The sequence below is a fragment of the Otolemur garnettii genome, unplaced genomic scaffold (genome assembly GCF_000181295.1).
Source record: "Otolemur garnettii isolate 467f Iridium unplaced genomic scaffold, OtoGar3 scaffold00025, whole genome shotgun sequence".
Classification (NCBI taxonomy): domain Eukaryota; kingdom Metazoa; phylum Chordata; class Mammalia; order Primates; family Galagidae; genus Otolemur; species Otolemur garnettii.
This window is the reverse complement of record NW_003852420.1, coordinates 13957975-13981112: the sequence shown is the minus strand read 5'-3', so window position 1 is coordinate 13981112 and position 23138 is coordinate 13957975. Positions and strand designations below refer to the sequence as shown.

The window sequence follows — 23138 nt, the reverse complement described above, 5'->3', positions numbered from 1 at the left end:
CCCTAGGAGTGGCAGACAAGAGCTGAGGTTGAAGAAGACCAAGAAAAGGAAACTTACCTTTTCCTTATGAAGAAGGAAACTGAGGCTTGTCCTGGGAGGCAGGGTTCTAGTCCCTGGTTCTAGTCCCAGGTGTTACTGTCTTTACAGGCCTTCCCTGTTTTGGCCTTGGTTTCCCCAGCTGGATCCAGGCCCTGATGTCTGCTCAGCCTGGACCTCCTCTCCTCCCCTCCCCCCACAGTAGTGACTCATCCCTCATCATCATGCTGTGTGGCCGAGGCTCAGCCTGGGTGGGGGCCAGCAAGGCCAAGAACCATTCAGAGGAAACTACAGGCCTGGCCCAGCTGGCAGGTGGCGGGCGGGTGGGCAGGCAGGCAGGGATCCATGGCACACCTCCCAGTAAGAGCACAAGCTGGACTCTCCAGGCGTTTGAGCTCTTGATTGCAAGGATAAGGCCTGGGCCCCAGAGTTACCCACAGCCCACCCCATGTGGTACCTGCTGCAACAGCCCCCCCCGTACCCACCCTCTGGCCTCCCCCTCCAGGCCAATGACCTTGGAGGAAGGAGAGGAATAGGATGAACTGTCCAGGTTTCTGTCTGAGAGCAAGTCCAAGGTTTCTTAGGAGGTCAGGAGGCTGGAAGTAAAGGGGTTTAGAGCAGGGGTTCTGGGTAGAAGCTATCTGGGTCCAAATCCTGGCTCTGCCCTGATTAGCTGTGTGGCCCTGAACAAGTGGCTGAACCTTCCTGAGGCTTGTCTTCCTCTTCTGAGAAATGGACACAACACTCAGGGTCACTGTGAGCAGCTGATATGCTGGTGAACATGGGCCTGGGTCAGGCTCCGCACCCAGCAGGGGCTCAATGCATGTCACGGCAATCTCTGCTATTCCTACCAGAACCTCTATGCTCCCAGCAGGCCAGCCCCACTTCTGACTCTGTAGTCCTCATAGCCAGAAAGGCTCACCTTATCAGAGTTCAACTCTCTTGCCCTCTAGACCATCCCCTCTAGCAGTGGAGCCCCCTGCCCTGCGTTGCTGGCCTGGGGTGAGGTGGGCTATGGCCAGTGGTAAAGAGCAGAGAAGACCCCTCTCCCCTGAGGATGCCTGGGAGGCCCTCATTGCAGACCCAGCAGAGGCATCTTGGGCCTGCCCAACCTGACCTCTACCTGGAGCCCCTGCTTCCTGCTTCCTGCTTACCACTTGTTCTGGTGGGAGCATTGTGACCTCAGGGCACAGCCTTGCTCTGGGAGAGAGGAAAGTTCATTTCCAGCTCCAGCTCCAACCCCTAACTTGCTGAGCAGCATTCAAGTTCTTTCCCCGTTCTCAGCCTCAGTGTTAAGCAAGAATGAGAACCCTGGTGCTCCCTGGGCACTCTCCCATGCCAAGCCAAGCCCTGAGCTCTCCACCTCAGTCTGACTGGTGCAACCATCACCCCACCCCATGAAGCAGGTCCTGTCACTGCCACTATCTCTGGCTCAGTATCCCCCTCTGTAAATAGTAACATTTACCTCACAACCTGCTGTGAGGGGCAAATGAGTTCACATATGCACAAGTACTTTAAATAAAGCCAGGCACGCATTCATCACCCATGCTGGCCATTGTGGTGCCTTCCTCTCACAGGTGGGGTTACTGAGGCACAACGTGGGGAAGCCACTGGCCATGACATCACGTGGAACCACCTCATTCAAGCTGATAGGCTTTACTCAAGTACCTGGCCACAGTAGGAGCTCAACCAACTATAGTCATCTGGAATCTCACACGAGTACACACATGGAAGGCAGGAGGTCACATCCAACCTGTACATTTATTTACAAGCCACAAGCTGAGAGCAGGGGCTGCCCAATTGCCTTCCCACTCCTCCTGGGCCTGCTGACCCCATCCTCTAGGCCATAAGTGCCCCAGAGATGGGGCCACAAGTGGCCGGGTTGGGCCAGCCTAGCTCTGAGGCAAGCTCGGGGGTGGTCTCCTGTGGCCCCAGGCTTTTCCCCTACCCCTCCGCCAGGCCTGGGCTGGGCGTCCTCTCTCTCACACAGAGTTCCTGTGTGTTGGTGGTCGCAAGAAGATGGGTGGGGCTCAGCCCTGGCCAGATGGTGTGGGCTAGGCCTTATCTGCTGGGATAGGGAGGCGGTGGGGCACAGAGGTCCTCTTTCACAAAGCCTGCTCTGTCTCCCTGGCAGCTGGGCCTCAAGAATCGGCATTGCTGCCTCCCTGCAACCTCCCACCCACAACCAAAGGAGTCCTGTATATGAAGACCCCCAGCCATCCCACCCCAGCTAGGAGCAAGCCCAGGCTGGGATGCCCCAGTAGGGGCAAAGCAGGGTCATCGAAGCAGCCATTCAAAGAGGAGAGCTGAGGAGGGAACAGGGAGTGGCCTCAATGGGCCGTGGCATCTAGGTTGTGGCTGACAGGCAGCAGCCCTGTCTGGGGAGGCACTAGCAGGATGGGTCCAGGCCACACTCCGGGCGGCTCATGTCGGGGAAGCGGTCACTGCACGGGGGCATGGGGAGCCCCGAGCCTCCCAGCCTGGCGCAGCCTTGTCCTGGCCAGCCCAGCCTGGGGTTCTGGCTGCCTTCTTTGGCCTTCTGGGCTGTGTGGCCTCAGCCCCATCCACTATGCGGCTGCATCCAGGCCTTAGCTGCTCTTGGGGCTCAGACCCCCAGAGCCATCAGTGCTCCCGAGCTGCTAATCTTCTTGAAGCGGTTGGCAGCACTGACAGCAATGAAGTTTTTCTGGAGGAAAAGGGAGAAGTCCCAGTCAACACCAGGGCAGGGCAGAAGCTGTGGGGGTGGACAAGCATCCTCCTAAGGTCCCTCCCATTCCAAGAGGCCCAGAGGCCAGGGAGGGTGCAGTGCCCAAAATGGCCATAGGAGGCGTCATGATTCCTGCCTTCACTCAACAGACCAGAACTGACTGCCCTCTCCTCAAAACACTCCAATGGCTCCAATTTTGCTCCAAGTAAAAGACAAACCCTCACCATGGCCCATGAGTCCCTCCACATCTCGCCCCCCTGTTCTGGTCTGACTTCACTCCTAGTCACTTGCTAACTCCACTCCACCTACTATAGCCTCCTACCTGTTCCTCAAGCTTCCCAGGGTGCTTCTGTCTCCGGGTCTTTGCACTGCCTCCCCCTCTGCCTGGAATTCTCTCCCCTCGTACTGGCATGGCTCAGCCCTGACCTCTTGTTCACATGCTTCATCCTCCCTGACCCCCACATGCAAGTGCAACCTCTCCCCAGGCTGACAGTCTTTATGTTTTTCTAGAGCCCTGTCCTAACCCTGCCTAATAACACCCCATCACCCCCTAAGAATAAGTTCTTAAAGACTGAGACCCTTGGCTCTTTTGTCCATTGCTGTATCCTGGTGCCTAGAAGTAGTGGTCGTTCAATAAATATTTGGAAAATGAAGGAAAGGACCCTATGATGGGGTCAGAGACTTTCCCCTGAGCCCAAGCCCCAGATGGCCGCCCATCCCCAGAGTGGAGGGGTGGGTGGAGGTCTCCACTCCAGGACAGGGGCCAGCCCAGGGCAAAGACAGAAAAGCCAACCCTGTTTTCCAGACAGGGCTGGGTCTGGTCAACAGAACCTGCCAAGACAGGGCTGGTGGGGCCTGGGGCCTGGCATCAGTACCTTTTCCTGCCCTATAGTCCCTCCCTTGTCCCCTCCCTGGATCTAGTAGTACCTTCCAGCGCCTCTTCATGAGATATTTCTTAAGCAAGATCTGGGACTTGAGGCGTCTGTTACAGCGCTTGGCTTTCTCAGCTAGGTTGTTGAGCCAGGGGTGGTCAAGACACTCAGCAGCGCTCATCCGGGCCCTGGGCAGAGCAGCGAGGTAAGGTGGGTGCATGCCCATGGGCACCAGGGCCCAGCAGCCTGCACTCAGTTCCCGCCCTGCAGGCCCGGACTTGCACTAAGCTTACACAGCAAGAGCCCTCTTCCTGGCACAATCCTCACCTCTGGTCCTTGACGATGAGATTGGAGACAAAGTCCTTGGCCTCATCTGATACAGCCTCGAAAGTCTCCTCATCAAAGTACCAGTTGCCAGACAGAACGTTGTTTAGGGTTTCTGTGTCATCATCTCCCAGGAAGGGGGAAAGGCCACTCAGCCTAGAGGCAAGGATAGCAGGGGTGGGGGGGTGAGAATGGAGAGGCCAAAACACCTTCATGGGGGAGGGGACAGGAACAGATCCTAGGAAGAAGCACCTTGTGCTGAAAAGACCCCCAGCCTTTTGAGTGGGACAGACCTGGGTTTGAATCTGGCTGGGTGACTGTGGGCAAGTCACTTCCCCTCTCTGAGCCTCACTCTTCTCATCTGTAAAATGGGCATAATCATCCTAGCTTCCCAGGGTCACAGTGAAGATGAGGAATGTTAAGTGTGAGATATGTGGCAAGCACACAAAAAGGTCTTCTACCCCTCTGCCTGGGCTGGGATGCTATGCCTTTAGGGGCCTTGGCTTTTCCACCTATGAAATGGATATAACCTTCTCCTATCCTCTTCTCTCTAGCACTCCTGCCCCCAGTGATCCCATGACTGAGGGATCACAAAGGTGGGTCCACCTCACCAAGATCCCAAGGCCAAGACTGGCCTGGGCTACCCACCTGTGTGCCCCACCCACCCCTGCATGCCACCCTCCCTTGGCTCACAGCATGTAGGTGATAACACCCAGGCTCCACATGTCCGTCTTGTCAGAGATCTGGTCATAATTCACCACTTCAGGTGACAGGAACTCCGGGGTCCCAAAGTTCACCTTCAGCTTCTCATTGGGGTTATACCTGGGGATGAAACCAAGAGCTCAGAGCACAACTCCAGGTTTGCTCCTGGACACTCTCTACCCCACCCCTGCCCCTGCCAGCCTCAGAGGTGAGCCCCACCCTCCCTGCCCATGCAGGTGGTACCTCCGTGCCAGGCCGAAGTCAATGATCTTCACCAAATGACCTGTAGTGTTGACACATAGGATGTTCTCTGGCTGAGGAGAAAGGGGGTGGCCTGGATTGGCTTACGACTCAGCTCTCTCTCTCTCTCCCATCAGGTCCACCCACATCCAGGCTTCCTGAGGCAAAGGCCCACACTGCCAGGGTGAGCAGCCATCAGAGCACCCCCCGACCTGCCTGCCCTGGACATGGAGAAGGATCCTGAGGCCCTGGGAGGGACTTGCATGAGACCCTTTGGGTGGGTTCAGGTGTGATTTCCCTCCATTTAAGGCAGTAAAGAAACATTCTAGTAATTCTACGCATGGGGAAACTGAAACGTGCAGAGGAGGAGACGTGTGCCCTGGGCTGGGAGGCCAGTGCAATGTCACCCCCAGATAGAGAAAGACAGAGAGAAAAAATACCAGCACAGGGCTCTGCACCAGTGTTACTCACGTCTCCCCAGTTGGCCTTGACCCTCAGTTAGTAATGACGACAATGAGCTACAAAACTACAAGGTCAGGCCCAGTCACTCTCCACGCTTTAGTTCATCAGTCCTCCAACAGGCACTGTTACACTGAGATAGTGTGACCATTGGCTCTCATTTTGCAGTTGAGAAAACTGAGGCTCAGACACAGCAGTGACTTGGCCACAGTTGCCCAGCAACAGAGCCAGAATTTGAATCCAGGACTGGCTCCAGCACTGGCCTCCCCATGTCCCTCTGCACCCACTGGCTAAAAAAAACCCTCAGTGCTTTCCACGAGGTGGGAGCTGGAGCAGACACGGTGCTACTGGGCTTGTTCTTCCAGGGCAGGGACTCTCTTCTGGCCTCCTTGGTCCCCACCCTCAATGTCTAACAAAGGTACCCAGGAGGTAGTAAGCCAGGTCCCAGAGGAAACCCCAGCACAAGAAAACATGTGAGTGAAGTTAATGTCAGGCGAAGTCTGGGCCTCCACTTCCTCTTCCTGCAACACTAGGACCCAGGACTAATCTGAGGTTGCAGGGTATAAACATGTTAAAGTTTTTGAACAGTGGTTCAAAAGCAAGAGTTTTTTCCCAAAACTCTGATTTCTAGCCCGTCCTGAAAAACTGAAAGGCTGGGCCACCTAGGCCACACTCCTGGCAGTGAGTTGCCACTGATCCCCAAGATATGACAAAAGTCCTCCAGCTCCCCTGTGGTCTCCACCCCCCTGGCCTGGCTCAAACAACACATTTTTGCTATTTGTCTGGGCTCTGTAAGCGTTTGATTCAAGGTCCCTCACGAAACATTTTCTGAAGGCCCTTTTAGAATTGATAAATTCACACAGAGCAGGACACTAATGACGTTAGTAGCTCAGCCTGTCGTTCCACCAAAACAAGGGAAGAAAAGAAAGTTCCCAGCGCACAAACATTTGGGGAAATAAGGCAGACTCAGATCTTTTTCAGAGATTCTCGGCCTGCACATGAGAGGGCCTCAGAAGCCCCAGAACCTTGATTTTCTGATTGCTCCCTGCAAAAGCACATTTTAGGATATGGAAGCTTAACGAGCTTCCTCCTTGAGCATCGCATTTTAATTGGGGACCCTGGCCTACCCCAGCGAAATTAGCTTTCATGAGGGAAAGACAGGCCTCCAGTGTCACTGTGCGGGTACCACCTGCCCCCAGCACAGTGAAGCAGCCACCATCTGCCCGGTAACTCAGGAATTCACCCTTGACCCTTTCCTTTCCCTAAGCTCCGCACATGCAAACCAGCAACAGATCAGATTGGTCCTCATTCCCAAATGTAGCCGCCATCTGGCCACTTGCCCTCCTCTCCCCTACTGCCACTCTGTCTCAAGCCCTATCAGCTCTCCCCTGGCTCATAGTCTCTAAGGCCTCTGCTTCTATTTAGCACCACTGAAACCTACCTCCTCAGCCACCTGCCATCAGTGGGCTGTTGGGAAGTTCATGTGCTCACTCAGAACAGCTACTGATACCCCACATGCAGAGGCGAGGTGTGGGGTGCAGCAGCACCCTTTCCCCACTTTGCTTCAGACCCCAGTGCTCTGGCTGGGCCTACTTGTCACTTTCACCATTTACACTTCCTCATTACTCTCAAGTTCTTTTGTTTTTTTGAGACAGAGTCTCACTCCATTACCCTGGGTAGAGTGCCACAACATCATTACAGCTCACAGCAACCTCAAATCCTTGGGCTCAAGTGATCCTCTTGCCTCAACCTCCCAAGCACCTGGGACTACAGGCACCTGCCATGACACCCAGCTAGCTTTTCTATTTTTGGTAGAAATGGGGTCTCACTCTTGCTCAGGCTGGTCTCAAACTCCTGAGCTCAAGGGATCCACCTGCCTCAGCCTCCCAGGGTGCTAGGATTATACCGCACCTGGCTCTCAAAGTGCTTTCTCATATCACTTTCAGTGGCTTAAAATGACCTACTTAGTCCTATTTAATGAATATCTGTTTCCCCCACTAACCTGGAGGATCCACGAGACAGGGCCCATATCCTACGTCCCGCGTAGCCCCCATGTCTAGCACAGGCCCTTCCACAGCAGGTACTCAGTAGGTGTCTAGCAAATAAGTGACTGAAAGTACTATCCACCTGGCTGATGGGTGCCCACTCACCTCAGGGTTGAGATTTCCTCTCCTCCACTACCTTGCCACTTAGCCCATAAGCAGGAACGCCTGACCTCAGGACAGCCAACATTTGGCTGTCCTGCTTCCCTGGCCAGCTGATGGGAGCTGAGGCGACATACATAACATCTATTTGCTCTTCCCAACCTCCCAGGTGTACCGTACTGGTCGACATCCAAAGGAGAATATAAATTATCCTTCATTAAATGGTTTTGTTAGCACCCCCCTCGTGTATATTGCTGTACTAACACTGTACTTATTTGTAAGCTCCACAAATGCAGGGATTATCTAAAGAGGGTGCCAAAAATGTATACACATTTATTTTTTTATTTTTTATTTTTTGCAGTTTTTGGCCAGGGCTGGGTTTGAACCCGCCACCTCCGGCATATGGCCCTACTCCTTTGAGCCACAGGCACCACCCCAAAGTATACACATTTTAATGAAAGAAGTGTTAAGGTAATACTCAAGTCGTATTTGATTTCTGCCATTATAAGAGGTGTTCAATGTGACCTGTATTCATCTTTTGTTATTGGTATATGTTAAGTATTACAATTTTAATACAGCTTTTTCCTTTCTTAAAATGTGTATACTTTTTTGGTACCCTCTGTATTTGGCTCATCACTGGATCTCCACCACCTAGAACACTGCCTGAGGCTGGCATGGTGGCTCATGTCTGTAATCCTAGCACTCTGGGAGGCCGAGGTAGGTGAATTGCTTGAGCCAGGAGTTTGAGATCAGTCTGAGCAAGAGCAAGACCTTTGTTTCTACTAAAAATAGAAAAACCAGCAAGGTGTCATGGTGGGTGCCTGTAGTCCCAGGTTCTTGGGAGACTGAGGGAAGAGGATCGCTTGAGCTCAAGAATTTGAGGTTGCTGTGAGCTACAATGATGCCACAACATTCTAACCAGAGAGAAAGAATGAGACAGCTTCAAAAAAAAAAAAAAATTAGAATGCTGCTTGGCATATAGTAGTCCCTCAGCAAATATTTGCTGATTTTGAATAAATGAACAAACATTCACAGTACCTATTTTAGGACAACAGTGAGATAGGTGCTTTTGCAATACTTGCCCCTTGTCTGTGTGAGATTGTGTGAGACACGGAGCTTGGGGCTGAGCACTCACAGGACTGCAAAAGACCCTTCCCACGATACTGAGGACTAGAAAGGAATTTCCATGAAAGCTGGGACTATATTGTTGCTTTCCTTTCTGTTTTATCCTTCCCTCCTGGCACTTGGTAAGTACTCAATAAACCTTTTTTTCAATCTATGGAAGGAAGGATAGATGGTGGTAGAGAAGGAGGGATGGGAGGATGGGGGCTGGCTGGCACAACACTGATCTCGGGGGTTGGATGCTGCTCCCGTCCCCTCCCTGGAAACCCCAGCCCCGGTACCTTGAGGTCCAGGTGCAGAACCCTCATCTTGTGCATGAAGAGGATCCCGTCGCAGATCTGCCTGACAAACACCATGGTGTCCACCTCGGTCAGGTGGTAGTCCTCATCCACAATCCTCTCGAAGAGCTCGCCGCCCTCGATGCTGTGTGCACAGACCCCTCCACAGGCTTGCTCTGGGCCTGCTGGCACCCCCACTGGCCCCCACCCCCACTGCCACCACTCACTACTCCATGAACAGGACGATCTCATGCGCGGTCTCGATGGCTGCATAGAGCTGGATCAGATTGCGGTGATTCAGCTGGTTCATGACCTCGATCTCGAGCTTCACCATTTCCTGGGGGCCAGAAAAGGCAAGGGTACCAGCCAAGCACCATCTCTCCCTGCCTCCACCCTTTGCATCCGCACCCTTGACCTGGCCTGGCCTTTCCTGGACCACTGCCCAGCCTCCTCGTTGGCCTCCTTGCCTCCCTTCTCTCCCCCAGCCCATGTCTGCTGTCCTCACCACTCCTAGTCACTCCCACTGGCTCTCCTCCTCTGCCTCCTGGCTGGATATTGGCCTTCCTGGGGGCTGCATCCTTCCCCATCTCTCCCCTCCCCCTGCTCTCTCCCCAGACGTTCTCACCAAGTCCCATGATTCTACATTTCCTCCAAATGAAGTTGATGCCCACATACATATCTTAGCCTCTTAGCTCACTCCCGTGAGCCCCAGACTCCAATACAAGCCATTTCCCTTGTCTGTTAGACATCCAATCTATCGTGTCCGGAATTAATCTTTAGATATCATACACCCCTTTCCCAACAAATGAGGCATCCTCAGCCTGCCTGGCAGCAAAAGTATGGGTACACTATGCTTCACCCAAGGGTGCAGGATGAAAAGTCAAAAGCTTCCTCTCTTCCTCTCAATTCCTCACACCCCACATCCAACCTGTCAGTAAACCTTTCAGCTTAGTCCACCTTCAGGTTACACCATAAATCCACTCATTTCTCACTTCCTCTGCTGCCTTCCTAGCCTAAACCACCATTATTTGTCATTTTCAGAAAGTTTGCAAGCCAGTTGTCACATTGGTAGGTTGATATATCAGCTGTGGTAGGAATATTTACACCATGGAAATTGGCAGAAGCTATAAATCAGGCCTCTCCCCTACCTGCTCTGCCCAGAGCCAGTTGTTAAACACTAAGCATGGAATCACTGCCAAATTGGCCTTCTTTTCCCTTATTCTACTCCTTCATTCAGGCCCCACCTCACATAACACCCTTTTAAAAAGTCTAATCTCATTCCCCCATCTAAGGGGGCTCACATCTACTCATAATCTTCGTGGTATCTATACCTTACTTGGCTTTCTTTTTCTTCCTAGTGCTTCTCAGGACTTCACGCCATGCTTTTTGTTTTGCTTTACGTTTTACTTGTCTGTCCCTCCACTCTAAAATGTCAGCCCCATGAGGGCAGGGGCGTGTTCAGTTCCCTGACTTTTCCCAAGCACCTGGCCCAGCAAGTAGCAAAGAAAAAGTACTCAATAATTAATTAATAAAAAAATCAAAAAAAAGTAATTAATCAATAGCTGGTTCGGGTTAATTGACACAGCACATAGGAATTAAGCATCTATGTTGGACCAGGTTGTGGGATAGAGGCCTGGGACCCAGTGGCTAAGAATATGAGTCCAGGCCCTGTGGAGTGGCAGAGACAGAGAAGGTTATAGTCACATAGAAAGGACATTCCCCCCAAATGTGCTTAGAGCTGGGAGGCGCTCAGGACTTTTGCACACATGACTGCCTTTGCCTGGGGTGCCCATAACCTCACTCCTCAGCACCCCCTGCTGTTTCTGGCTCTCACAGCTTTCCTCTCATAGTGCCCGCTGCCTGAAACTCTGTTCCTGCTTTCTTTCCTGAAACATTTCATTTTTCAAAGCTTTTACTCAGGGAGAAGCTGATCCAAGAAGCTTCCCTGAGCCCTTGGGCTGAGTCAGAAGCCTTCCCTGGTCCCTTGGTCCTGAGTTACAGCTCCGATTATACTAGGTTGCCAGGTTGTCTTCACCTCCTCACACTCCAGACTCTCTCAGTCCATGTGGCCTCAGCCTGCAAGCATCCGTTCTTTCCTTGCACAAACCCTGCTCACTGCCTCCTCTGAACACGGCCCAGCTGGGTGCTAGAGGCAATGCTCTAGACAGGGCTTGTTTACCTTGGTGTCAGCTCCCTGAGGGCGGGGACCACGTCCACTTCACTCCAGGACCCCCAGAGCCCAGCACAGGGCCTGCCCAGAGCCCACACTCATCAGTGTTTGTTGAATTGAACCAGAGGGCATGAATATCCCGTGCCTAGAAGGGGAAGTCCCCAGATAAGTTCACTAACTGGGGGGTCTGGTTTATGGTTAGGGGCATCGGACCCCTGCAGCAGGGCTGGCTGGCTGTCTTGTCTGTCTGTGTGGGATCCTCAATGCAAAAAGCCTCCCACACCAGACCCCTGGCTGAGCAATGTGCATGGAGGGAGGTGAAAGGTGCCCATTCCAAGGATCCCCTCCCCCTCTTGAGCAGCCAAAACCCCCTACAGTACCTTATCTTTGGGGGTCTGTTTCTTGATGACCTTGGCTGCCAGCTTGAGGCCTGTGGCTCTTTCTGTGCAGGTACAGACTGCTCCAAACTTGCCTCTGGAAAGAAAAGAGGTTTGGAGTGAGGGGACTGTACTCTGTTCCCATCTCAGTCCCAGACCTGAGGATGACTCTGGATCCTCCCCCTGAGAGATGGGAGCTCTCACCCCAGCCCACCCTGACCACCCCCTCAAGCTGTGAGCTCTATGGCAAGACAACAGCTGGAGACAAGTTCTTTGAACCACACAAACCATGTACACAGGGGGGCAAAATGGCCCAGGGATGTGACACATAGAGGTCTAGACCAGGCAAGGGCCCTAGGCCCTAGGGACCCTCAGGCAGAGGGAGGAAGGATCTGTTGGGATATCAGACCAAGTCTGGGCTTTTTGCAAGGTAGGAATCACCACACTGGGAGAGGGTGGGTGTGGTGCCTGGACTGGAGACAGACAGGAAAATACTGTGCATTTCCTATAGAAGCACTGAAGGATGTGCCTGCGTTGACAGTGACACTGAGTGCACATCAGCATGTGATAGCTGTGCATGACATGTGTAACCACACAGAGGTGATGGTGTCCACATGGGCCATGTGTAAGTTGGGTATAAGTAGGTCTTGCATAGGGAAAACCTCAGGCTGAGGGGTCCCAGGCTGGGTTCCCAGCTCTCACCCTCCCAGCGCCTCCTTGGAGTTCATGCTGAATTCACTGTTGACGTTTCCAGTTCTCAGCTCCACGATGCGATGGGGAAAGGGGGCTGGGGGTGGTGGGCAGTCATCTAGAGGGGCAGAGCAGAAGGCTCAAAGTCAGTCCAGGGGATGCTGGGGACTCACCTTGGCTCCATCCCCTTCTGCCTAGCCATGCCCCAATCCAGGGAAGTTAAATGCACAAAGTGACATCTGGGGGACAGTTGGCTGCAGGATAGGGACTTTGGGGTCCAGTTTCCAATTTCAGTTCTGCCACCCACACACAAAATGACCTTGGGAGGCCTCTGCTCCTGTTAGAGGGGCCCCAGATTCTCTCAGCAGAACAACCAGGATGGGTGATTGGGTTCTTGACCTCTCCCCCATCATAAGGCATGAGGACTCCATCCCACCATATCTGCATTTCCATTAAAAACAAACAGTAGTTTTCAAATAGTATATAAAACCAGCACATTGTACCCCATGATTGCATTAATGTACACAGCTATGATTTAATAACAAAAAAAAACTGCAAAAAAAAAAACAGTAGATATGAAGTGGAATGACAGACAGCGGAGTGGCTATGTTGCTGTTTGGAGGAGAATGATGCTGTAGGCGATGGGACCTGCCTCCTACCATCCGCTTTAACGCCACCCGGAGCCTGCCAGACTAACGGTGCGGCCTGGTGCTGCGCGACCAAGGCAGACGCGTTTGGTGGTGAGATGCCGCCACCTAGCGGCAAGTATGAAGAACAGCGGATCCTGAAGGCCCGCAGGCTGAGTCATCCGGAATGGAAACCTCTTTATAAATAGCAAAAGGTGGCAGGGAAACCGGGCGGGTGATTAATCAGATGGACCTTAGAGATGGCTCAGATCCCGTCACCCCAGAAAGTGCTCTCGGGGCGGGGTGGCGGACTCTGCCGCTGCTGGGGGCGGAGGCAGGGCTTCTGGCGGCCGCCCAGCCGCCAGGTCCTCCCACCCTGTCTGGATGGCCTTGTGCCGCTCACCAGGCAGGTTGGCGGGTCTCCCAGGGCTCCTCAGCCTGGAGGGGCGGTGTAGGGACACTCTGGGCTCTCCTGACCCCATCTCACCCCACCCCTGCCCATGCCCTTTCTCTATTCACCTGGTGGCCAAGCTCACTCATGCTCAAGGCTCTCTGCTGTCTGAGGCATAAGCCACCGGCCCCTTGTCTGATCATCAGTGAAGACCAGTCCACAGTCCTGCCTAGTCTCACATGCCCAGCCAGCTTCCTTGGTCACTGCTCCCACACTGGACACCTGTGCTTCTCAGCTCATCAACCCTCTATGGCTCCCATGCCCCTCCACCTCCATGTAGTTTAAGCACTAAACTCTGGCCTAGAGCCCTTCTACAGGTGGACTCCAAATTTCTCCATCCAGTCAGTTCATGTTGCTCCAATAATCTGACCAATTTTTCTTTTACCCCATTTTAGCCAAAGTAGAAGAAAAACAAAATCAGACTCTGGAGCCTAGCTGTCCTGACAATAGAATCCTGTCTTCACTGTCTATTAGGTTGCACTTCGCTTCTGAGGCTTCTTTTCCCTTTCTACCAAATGGGAGTACTAAACAAAAAATATAAATCTTTTTAAAATAAGGTTGAAAAACAGCCATGTATGGTAGCAGGTTGCTGTAGTCCTAGCTCCTCTGGAGGCTGAGGCAGGAGGATCACCTGAGCCCATCCTGGACAATATACCAAGACCTCAGTTTAAATAAATAAATAAATACCAAATTACTAAACAGCAATTTAAAAGGGAGGGTTTTTTGGAATTGGATGACACTTAGTTGAATGGGCCTAGGTTGGCCATGGCTCAGGGCAGTTCAGCCCTCTGAACAGGGAGACTGGGAATTGAAACCCCCCCTCCTTCCCCCTGGTCTCAGGGCATCCCCAGACCCCACCTGCCCCTGGCCTACCCAAAATCTGGAAGCAGTCCTCCTCCCTGGCTGTGAGACAGAGGGCCTGCTCCACCTCCGGTCTCTCTGAGGGAACAGCCTGGAACTCGATCCCCCTCGAGGTGTCCCCTTGCACCTTAGCCTGGCCAGCCTGGCCTGGGGCTTTCTCTCCTGCTTCCTTCTGGCTCCCTGCCGGGGTGTTCTTTCCTCCTTCTACCTTGGCTGGGCTGGGATCCATGGGCCTCGGGGTCTCGGGCACCCCTTCAAAGGTGAGCTCTGATGCTTCATTCAGGGGCTTCTTGGCCAACAGCTTCTCAGAGCTAGATAGTGAGAACACAAAGGTGAAGCCCTCAGCAGCCAGAGCCTCAAGGCCTGAGCAAGTCTCAATCTCCAGAGCCTCATCTGCAATCCAGAGCGAATATAACCCAGCCCCAAACACACAAGGTAATATATCCAAATTCACTCTGTGCAAAACCAAGGGATATTAATGGCTGTGGTCATTATCTTGAGTATCAACACACTAATAGGTCATTAATAGCTGTAAATAGAATTATTAATATATTAATCATGATGTGGATACAACTAGGGAGTTATGTAGCTCTTGATTCACAAAAGCTGTGGTGATATAACTGATATTAATATGTAATTATCAAGTTGATACAGGAAGTGTTATTATTGTGACTTCCAATATATCATTAATGACTTCATTAGCATCCAGGTAAACATAACTGATTGCTTCATAAGGCTTGTGCTGTATTATGGTTAGGAAAGTATTAGTAATGATCCATCAATCTGGTTATTAGTCATCTTTTCATATTATACCAATAATTATATTAAGAAGAAGGGTTATCCTTTCTGCCTGATGTCTCAGTCCTGCCCTTGGCTAGACTCAAGTCCACGGAGTAAGGGGAACTCTGGACCCCAGATGCCTGGAGAAGAGAAGCTCAGCTTAGGCAGTCTTTGAGAACCTCTCCTGCTGACATTCCAGGCCACAATGAACGCAAACTCCTGGTTTCTGCAGGAGAGCGAATGCCCAGGACAGAGGGAGCTGAACATCAGAATGACACTCCTCAGCACTAAATGTGATGATGCCTAAGACAGGGGCAATAAGCATAACCCCTGGGGATAGCGCCACCCCGCCAAACTCCCAAGCAGGGGGCATTTACCTCCAGATAATGGCAGGGCAACTGGGGCTATGCAGAAAGGCAGGTGAGCCCCTCCTGGCTGCTGCTTGACCCCCTGTGGCCTTCTTGCCCACCTTGGGCTCTCCAGGGTCCTTGTTGCCTGATGTTGCCTGCTCAGCACTGGGCTTCTTGTCACTGGCCTCGGCTGTTGCAGTCTGCTGGGGCAGGGCTGCTGGCTGCCCAGCACTGCCCTCCGCAGGACCCCCACCCTTGTCACCCTCTCCCTTGGGGCCCTGGCTGCTAGTTAAGGGATGGTTCTCTGGCCATCCCTCTGGGGCAGGAGCTTTGGCATCTTTCTTCAGGTTGAATGGATCAGGATCTTTCTTTTGGTCTGGGGGGCCAGGATCTTTCTTTGGATCTGGGGGACCAAGGACTTTCTTTGGATCTGGAAGTTCAGGGACTTTATCTGCAGCCAATGGTCCTTCGCCTGAGGCACCTTTAGGTGTCTTATCTGCAAAGGAGGTGAGTCACCCATCAGGGTCCAGGTATATTCCCCCACACTCCCCAGCCAGGCTGGGCAGAGACCAGCTCTAGACCCAGGTCCCTACCCAGGCAACAGCTTGCAAATGCTTTTCCCACTGAACCTCTGGGGCCACTTGATGGGCCCTAAAGATGGGCTACTGGGGCCTTGGAAGCTCTGTATATGAGGCTCCTAGCTCTTTGGGTGGGCCTTGGTGGCTCCCAACCATCCCAGAGTGTTTAGGTACACCCCCAACAGCCACCCATAGAGGCTTCCCACCTTCCTAGTCTCTCCAGGGAGAGCTTCATACAGGCCCCAGACCCAGTCCAACCTGAGCCAGACAGCTTTCTGATTTCTGGGTTCCCAAGCACTGTGCAAAGAAGCCTCAAGCACGGAATTCTCACTGAAGATCCAGCCCAAGCCCAGATTCAAACACCCCTTTCTAAGCTCCTCCCTTCACCTCCTGCCCCAGCTTGGCACCTGCTGTCGGGCTCTGGATTCCCAGCTCCGCTGCTCCGTTTTCTGTTGCCATGAGGTAGAGAGGTGTGAGCTTCTGCTTGTCTAACTCAAGTCTCTCTAGCTGCAGAAAGAATAGGGTGTGTCAGGCTGTCGGAGTCCTCCTCCTGCCTGGCTGTGGAGAGAAAAGAGGCCCAGCCCAGCTGCCTAAGAAGAGAGAGGTACCTGGAGCAGAGGGGCAACCTGGTGGCCGTCTGTCTCAGCGGCTGCTCAGGAGCAGTCCTGGGGCAGTTGTTAAGGGACTGGGCCGCAGGGTGGGCAGAGGTGGAGGCAGGGGTGCAGGCAGTGGAGGCGGGGACGGAGGAGAGGATCTCTTACACCAGGGGCCATGTAGCTCAGACTGCCACCACCTGTCACTCTTGGCCCCTGTTCAGAGGACACAGCATTCTTCCCACGGCCCAACTGGGGGGGGGGGGAGAATGGTGTTGGAATAAGCAGGAAGAGCAAAGGGAGGGGGCCCCGGAGCCCGGGGGAGCAGTCTTTTTCCCAGGTCTTACCGAGTATTCCTGATGTTGATGGGATCAGACATGGGGCCTGGAAGGAGAAGGCTCTGAGCTAGGGTTGAAGGCCAGGATTGTGCCCAGGCCGGGCCCTGGCTTTGTCCACCTGCATGTCACATCTCCTGGGCCCTCCAGAACCTGGTTAGAGTCACCACCCGACCCCAGTGCCCAGTTTTGTCCCCCAGGGTATGCAGACCTACTTGGATTGTCTTTGGATAACAAATGGTCTCAGGGGCACTGGCTCAACAAGTCCATAGGCCTGAAAACTTTTTGTTGTTGTTGCTGTCTTCTTCTTGGGCTCCTGGACAGATGGAGGCTGCCCCAAGTGTTTGTAGGAGATGGAAAGTGCACTGCACCCTTCCCCTGAGCTGACCAGTTCTTTCCCAAGCCCACCCAGAGAAAGGGGCTGGTAGAGAACTTTTTTGAGGACCCACCACTACAGTCATGACCCGAGAGGCACTCCAGCCTGAGATGTTTAAGCTGAGATAAGATGGGGGAGAAAGAGAGATGATCCGGGAGGCTTTCCATCCCCAGGAGCTGTGCCCAGAGCCTTCCTGGGGTGGGTGGCTGCTAAGAACTAGTCAGAGCCAAGTGCCTGGAAGAAGCTATGGAGTTGGCATCTGGGTTCAGGTCCCGATGCAGCAAACTATCCATTCCAGTCCCATGGCTTCCACTCCTCTCACTGCCCTCAGATGAGAGAAAGGAGGCAGAATGCAATAACAAGTGGTCTCATGCAATGGGGAAATAGGTAGCCGTAAAAAAAAGATGGAGGAAGCTATTAATGAACCGATATGAAGCAACCTCCGAAGTGTAAAAAAAAAAAAGCAAGGATGGGCAGCACCTATGGCTCAAAGACGTAGGGTGCTGGCCCCCTATACTGGAGGTGGTGGGTTCAAACCTGGCCCTGGCCTAAAACTACCAAAAAAAAAAAAAAAAAAAAGCAAGGTGGAGATAAAGCATGCTATCATTTGTGCAAAAGAGGGGGAAATAATATAGATCTTTTACTTTACACACATAAGAACTTCTCTGGCAGGCTGGCTCAGTGCCTATAGCTCAGAGGCTAGGACGTCAGCCACATACACCGGAACTGGCAGGTTCAAACCCAGCCCAGGCCTACCAAACAACAATGAAAACTACAACCAAAAATAGCTGGGTGACTATAGTCCCAGCTACTTGGGAGGCTGAGGCAAGAGAATCGCTTAAGCCCAAGAGTTGGAGGTTGCTGTGAGCTGTGATGCCTCAACACTCTACCAAGGGCAATATAATGAGACTCTGTCTCAAAAAAAAAAAAAAGCTTCTCTGGCAGAATAAATACGAAACTAGGGACCGGGGTGAGAGGAAGTCATCACTGCATACCCTCTTACTTTTCTATTTGAACCATGAACTACATGAATGGATTACTAGTCAATGAGTGATTTTTTAAAAGTGAACTAATATAGAGAGTTTGCAGTACATGTACAAGCTAGCAAAAACCAGAGTTGGGCTCCTTCCCCAATCCTGACTACCTTTGCTCTCCCCCAGTCCAGACCTGCCCCTTGTTTCTCTTCTTCAAGGTCCAGTTGACAAGTTGCCTCTTACAGGAAGCCTGTGTAGGGCCAAACCCAGCCTCCATCTACGTGCTTTTATGTAGGTCCGCTCACATGACCTTCATGAACAGGCTGGGGAGGTTAAGGAACTTACTCAAAGCCATACAGTTTGTAAGGGGTTAAACTGAGATCTGAACCCAGGTTCTCCTAAGGAAGGGAGCTCCCATTTGGTGAGTGCCTGGCTGTTAGCTTTATCTACCTTGGTAATCACTCTGTGGGGCATGGTCATCCCATTTTCTGCATAAGGATGGAGAGTAGCTTGCCCAAAGTCACCAAACAAGGAAGAAGTTGGACCTGGGGTGTCCTTCAAAGTCCAAAGTCCTCTTTCTGCTCTAAAATCTCCCAGCCTGCGTTTCACCCCTTTCTCCCTGCTGGGTAAGCCCTTCAAGGATCTTGCAGCTCTCAAAAGGCTGAAATGCTTCGTGTCCATGCCTATTATTGGGACCTCCTGGCCCTCCATTTGGTTGTCTCCACATCACATTCTAGTTTAGTTTGAAAGTTTGCTCCCAGGCGGCGCCTGTGGCTCAAAGAGTAGGGCGCAGGCCCCATATACCGGAGGTGGTGGGTTCAAACCCAGCCCCGGCCAAAAACTGCAACGACAACAAAAAAAGAAGAAAGAAAGTTTGCTCCTTCAATCCCCAGCCTCCAACAGGGCCCCAGGCTGATCTCACCATTGGCTGACACCATCTGGGGAGCCCCTTATGGCAGGGGCTGTATCACACTCATATGTGTCCCCAGCACAGTGTCCTTGCCAATCAGTGTTTGATGAGTAAGTGACTAACTCACAAGGCTCTGATTGGAGCTTGGGGGATTACTTCACCACAATGGCCCTTGCAGACATCACCATGTTATTACTGTGGTTAGCAATACCAATCACTTTATTGCATGAATACACATGAAGGGCCAGGACTATCCCAAAGATCCAGCTCACTGGATCCTCACAAGGGACTCTAGGCACAAGCCTTGGACCATTTTAGAGGTGTGGAAACTGATGCTCAGAGGGTTAGTCACACAGCTAGTGAGTGGCTTTAAGCTGCCCAGTTTCAAAGGCAGAGCCACCTCCTGATGAGACCATATCCAGACTGGGACAACTTACAGGGCAGTGTTGGCCACTAATGCTTAATAAACTTTTACTGAAATGGACCAGGCACTGGGATAAACAACTTCACGATTGTTCTTCCTCCAATCCTTGCAGCTCTACCACGTAATGATTAGGAGATGGATTGGTGAAACTCCACCACCAATTGCTGCCAGTGCCTCTTCTTGTTTCTTTATCTCTAAGAACAGCGCCTGCCTCACAGCAGGGGGCATGTCAAGCATTTAGAATAGTGCATGGGTTCATAGCAAGTGGTGTGTAAATTCCAGCCATTTTATTCCCATTTCAGACATAACAAGAAAACTGAGACACAGGGCAGTCTCAGAGTTAAGATTGGACCCATCTAACTAAGCCAAGGCTCTGCTCATAACCATCTGACCTATTGTTTCCCTCTCACAGGGCAGCAGGGAGCACTTAGCCAGCACACACATATAGAGTGCTTCGCACAGTACCCGCAGCACTGTGGGGGGCTCAGTAATGTTGTAGACACCCCAGGTAGAGAGGGCTCAGCTGTTACTGCCAGCTCCCCTCCAGAGCCTCCCACTGGGAAGACAGGCTGGCCTGGTTCCAGATCCACAGGATTGCCTGCTCCAGTCAGCTGCTCCCTGGGAGTCCCCAAGCTTCTCAGCTCCGGTGGAGGCACAGGGGTGGGGCAGAGGGAAACCCTCCACTCACCTAGAAGCTGCCAGAGCCTCTGCTCACCCTTGAGAAAGAAGGGGCTTCCCCTACTCTGCACCAGCTGTGCAGAAACGCTCTTTGCCTCTACAGAGGCAGAACAGGAAGTGGGGCAATGCCAGGACCAATTAAACTTGCCAGGGGAATTAAGGTCAGCAGGATGCAATTATGCCTGTTGGATTTAACAAGGCCAGAGAGAAGGTTTCTCCAGCCAGAGTTCACGGCTCCTTAGGCCTCTTGCCCTGAGTAGCCCTGCCTTCCAGCTTAGGCTTCCAGGCTCACCTACCTCCGGGAGAATTTGTTGGAAGTGAAGAGGTTAACTCTACCCAGGCACTGTTTCCTTGGCTCTGGAGAGAGTATCAGCCCAGCCAACAGGCTTTAAAAGGACCTGCTCAGAGGATACATGCCCAGACTGACCCTTTCCCTGCTCAGCTGTGATGGAAAATCCAAGGAGTTGAGCAACGACATTTCTGACTCCAAAGAGGGCAGCCAACTCCCCTCACAACATTCCCTCTGCTCCTGATTTGGGAGCCACTCAGGGCTCTCATTAACAAGTTGTTTTTTCTTGCTCTCTCCCTCCTTGGACCTCTTGAGCCCAGAGCCTTGGCAGTACCTCTCTGGCCTCTGGAAAAGCCCTAGGTAAGGTTGCTGTCCCTACAGCATACCTTGTCTTTCCGGCCAGGGTGGTCAGCCAGCAACCTATGGGCACTCCAAGTAGCAAATTGAACATAGATTTCTCTGGAAAACCAGTCAACACACTGTCATCCCAGAATTATAGAATTCTATAGCTAAGATTATTTACTGAGTGCTCTATTCTGTGGCAAAGAGTAAACTGGTCACTTTGGAGACACAGAGATGAAGTTGGGAGAAAGCTATAGAATCACCACATATTGCATTTTAGGTGAAAAAAAAATCACCAAAATGATCCATGGTGTGGGATCCTTTTTATTCAAAATATTTACAGAGAATATGACTGGAGGGTTATTAAATGGACATATTAAAAGGTGTGGGAATGGAGATTATTTTTTGTCTGGATTTTCCAATTTTTTAAAATGACCCTTTGTAACTCTTACTAGGTTAATAATTCAAAATATATCAATATGGACACAGAGTCTTTAATTCAAGGCAGAAGATGATAAGAGTTATAATGAAATACAAAACACTGTGGACAGAGTCTTTGAGACTGGGATCAGGGGTGGCTCAGGGCCTCAGAGGACTCATGATTCAGCCATTACAGGGTTTTCTCCGTGCCTGAGCCCCAGTGGTTTGTTTAAAATGAAGTTTTTTTGGAATAAGCCCCCAGCATTTTAGGTAATTTTTCACATACACCCAAGTTGGGGAACCACCAAGTCAGACAACCACTTCACTGGAAAACACCCCAAGAGCTCCAAAAGAGGACTGGCTCTAAGGCACTCTCCAGGGAGTCACACTGGTACAGTTAATGGAAAGCTTCAAGGACACATGTGCCTATAGACTGGGGCCATGCTTCCCAGCTCTGAAGTATGCTAGGCAACCTGTGAAGAAACCCATCCTGAGCTCAGACCAGTTAAATCAGAATATTTGGAGGTGGGACCCAGAATATTGTGTTTACTAAATCTCTCCAGAAAATTCGGATGTGCATTCAGGGTTGAGAGCCATTGCTCTGAGGCTTTCCCAGACAGGTACTCCATCTTCTGTTTCCCTTGAATGCCCCCACAAGTTAGGATAAAGTGGTGCACATGGCAGGCATTCCTTCTGACTTGTGTTGACTGCATGTACCATCCCAGTATCTGAGACTCTGGGAGTCCAGATGCTAGCACAGAACAGACAGGGACCATGCCACATTCAGGTACCTAGTACAATAAGAAGTGGCGGTAGTGTGGTTAACAGTAATAGCTGCTAACACTTACTCATATTTACCATGTGACAGACACAGATATTAACTCCTTTAATCTTCAGAGCAATCTTATAAGGTAAATAGTACAATCACCCCCATTTTCAAGAGGAAACTGAGGCACAGAGGAAGTAAATGGTAGGCCAGAAATTAAATCCAAACTGGCTCCAGAGCTGTCTCACTTAATTACTACTCCATGCCACAAAGTAATGCCCACTGAAAATTAAATTCATAAGTAATACTCGGACTGTGTCATCAGTTTGGTTACCCCAGGTCCTGACTTTCAGTAGGCTCTCTATAAATACTGGAAGAATAAATGCCCCTGCTTTGGTAGGCCCTGGGACAATGAGAAAGCAAGACCGGCCCCTCCTTCACTACTCCTTCTCTCCTATCCCAGCCCAACTTCTGCAGCATAAACAGCAAAGCCAAAAATAACTATCTAATGACGTCAGAGGAACAAGGTCGTCTGAAAATTGCCCTCAGCCACTGGATACCTCCCTATAGGATCAAGTAGCAAGAGGGTACCCCAGGCTGGTACAGCTGTTCCAAGAAAAGGAAACGTCCCAGGAACAGATTTGGAAGCACCACCACATGCAGACAGAGGCAGCAGGGGACAAACACAGGCAAAGAGTAGAAGATAGACCAAGTATAAAGCATAGACCCAGGAGTTAAGAGTAATTCAAATTTATCTGCACTGGAAGTCATTCCTATCACGTGATTCTAGGAAATGGCTCAAGAAACAGGGAATGCATGTTCTGTCCTGTTGCACAGGACAGCTTACTAGCCTGCCATTGTGCTATTTATAAAACTCCAGGTCCATTTGCTAAACTGGGTTACCATAAGTACTGGGGGTGCCTGGCAAGCTCTAAGCAGCTTCTAGGGGAAGAGGACCCTGCCTGGGGTGGTAAGGGGCAGATGACAGATGACAAGTGGGCTGGGGCAAGGCATGGCTATAGTCCCAAGGCAGTCCGCTTGGCAGCTTGACCACCTTGGTAATCATTCAGGCCTGCTGAGGCTCGTGACGTAAGTGACTGGCAGCTGCCACATCCCTGACAGGATCCAGCACAGTCCATCCCTGACAATCCAAGATGCTTGTGCTGATGGGGTGAAGTGAAGAGAGAGGACCTGCCTTCCAGCATCTGGGAAGCTTAGCAAGAGGTTCCCACAGCAAAGTCAAGAGTTCAGTGAAGGCTCCAAA

General features: G+C 51.7%; 1 protein-coding gene across 1 annotated transcript; it reads right to left on the bottom strand.

Moving 5' to 3' along the window:
• Nucleotides 1-2641: 2641 nt before the first annotated feature.
• MYLK2 (myosin light chain kinase 2) lies at nt 2642-16250 on the bottom strand. The gene is made up of 13 exons (XM_012804113.2): nt 16175-16250; nt 15636-15685; nt 15217-15584; nt 14072-14370; nt 12134-12239; nt 11435-11528; nt 9112-9221; nt 8888-9029; nt 4885-4955; nt 4633-4761; nt 3943-4095; nt 3671-3803; nt 2642-2722 (listed from the first exon to the last, which is right to left on the bottom strand). The coding sequence occupies exons 1-13, from the start codon at nt 16224-16226 to the stop codon at nt 2642-2644; spliced, it is 1788 nt and encodes a 595-aa protein (XP_012659567.1). The 5' UTR covers nt 16227-16250.
• Between the last annotated feature and the right edge of the window lie 6888 nt (nt 16251-23138).

Excerpts from the sequence above, each read along its gene's own strand:
- MYLK2 (XM_012804113.2), bottom strand. The coding sequence starts at position 16,226 with ATGGCAACAGAAAACGGAGCAGCGGAGCTGGGAATCCAGAGCCCGACA. Across the intron at positions 14,371-15,216 it reads TGCCCTGCCATTATCTGGAG|CTCTGAGAAGCTGTTGGCCA; the intron begins GTAAATGCCCCC and ends CTCACTATCTAG. Across the intron at positions 4,956-8,887 it reads TTCTGCACCTGGACCTCAAG|CCAGAGAACATCCTATGTGT; the intron begins GTACCGGGGCTG and ends CTTTCTCCTCAG.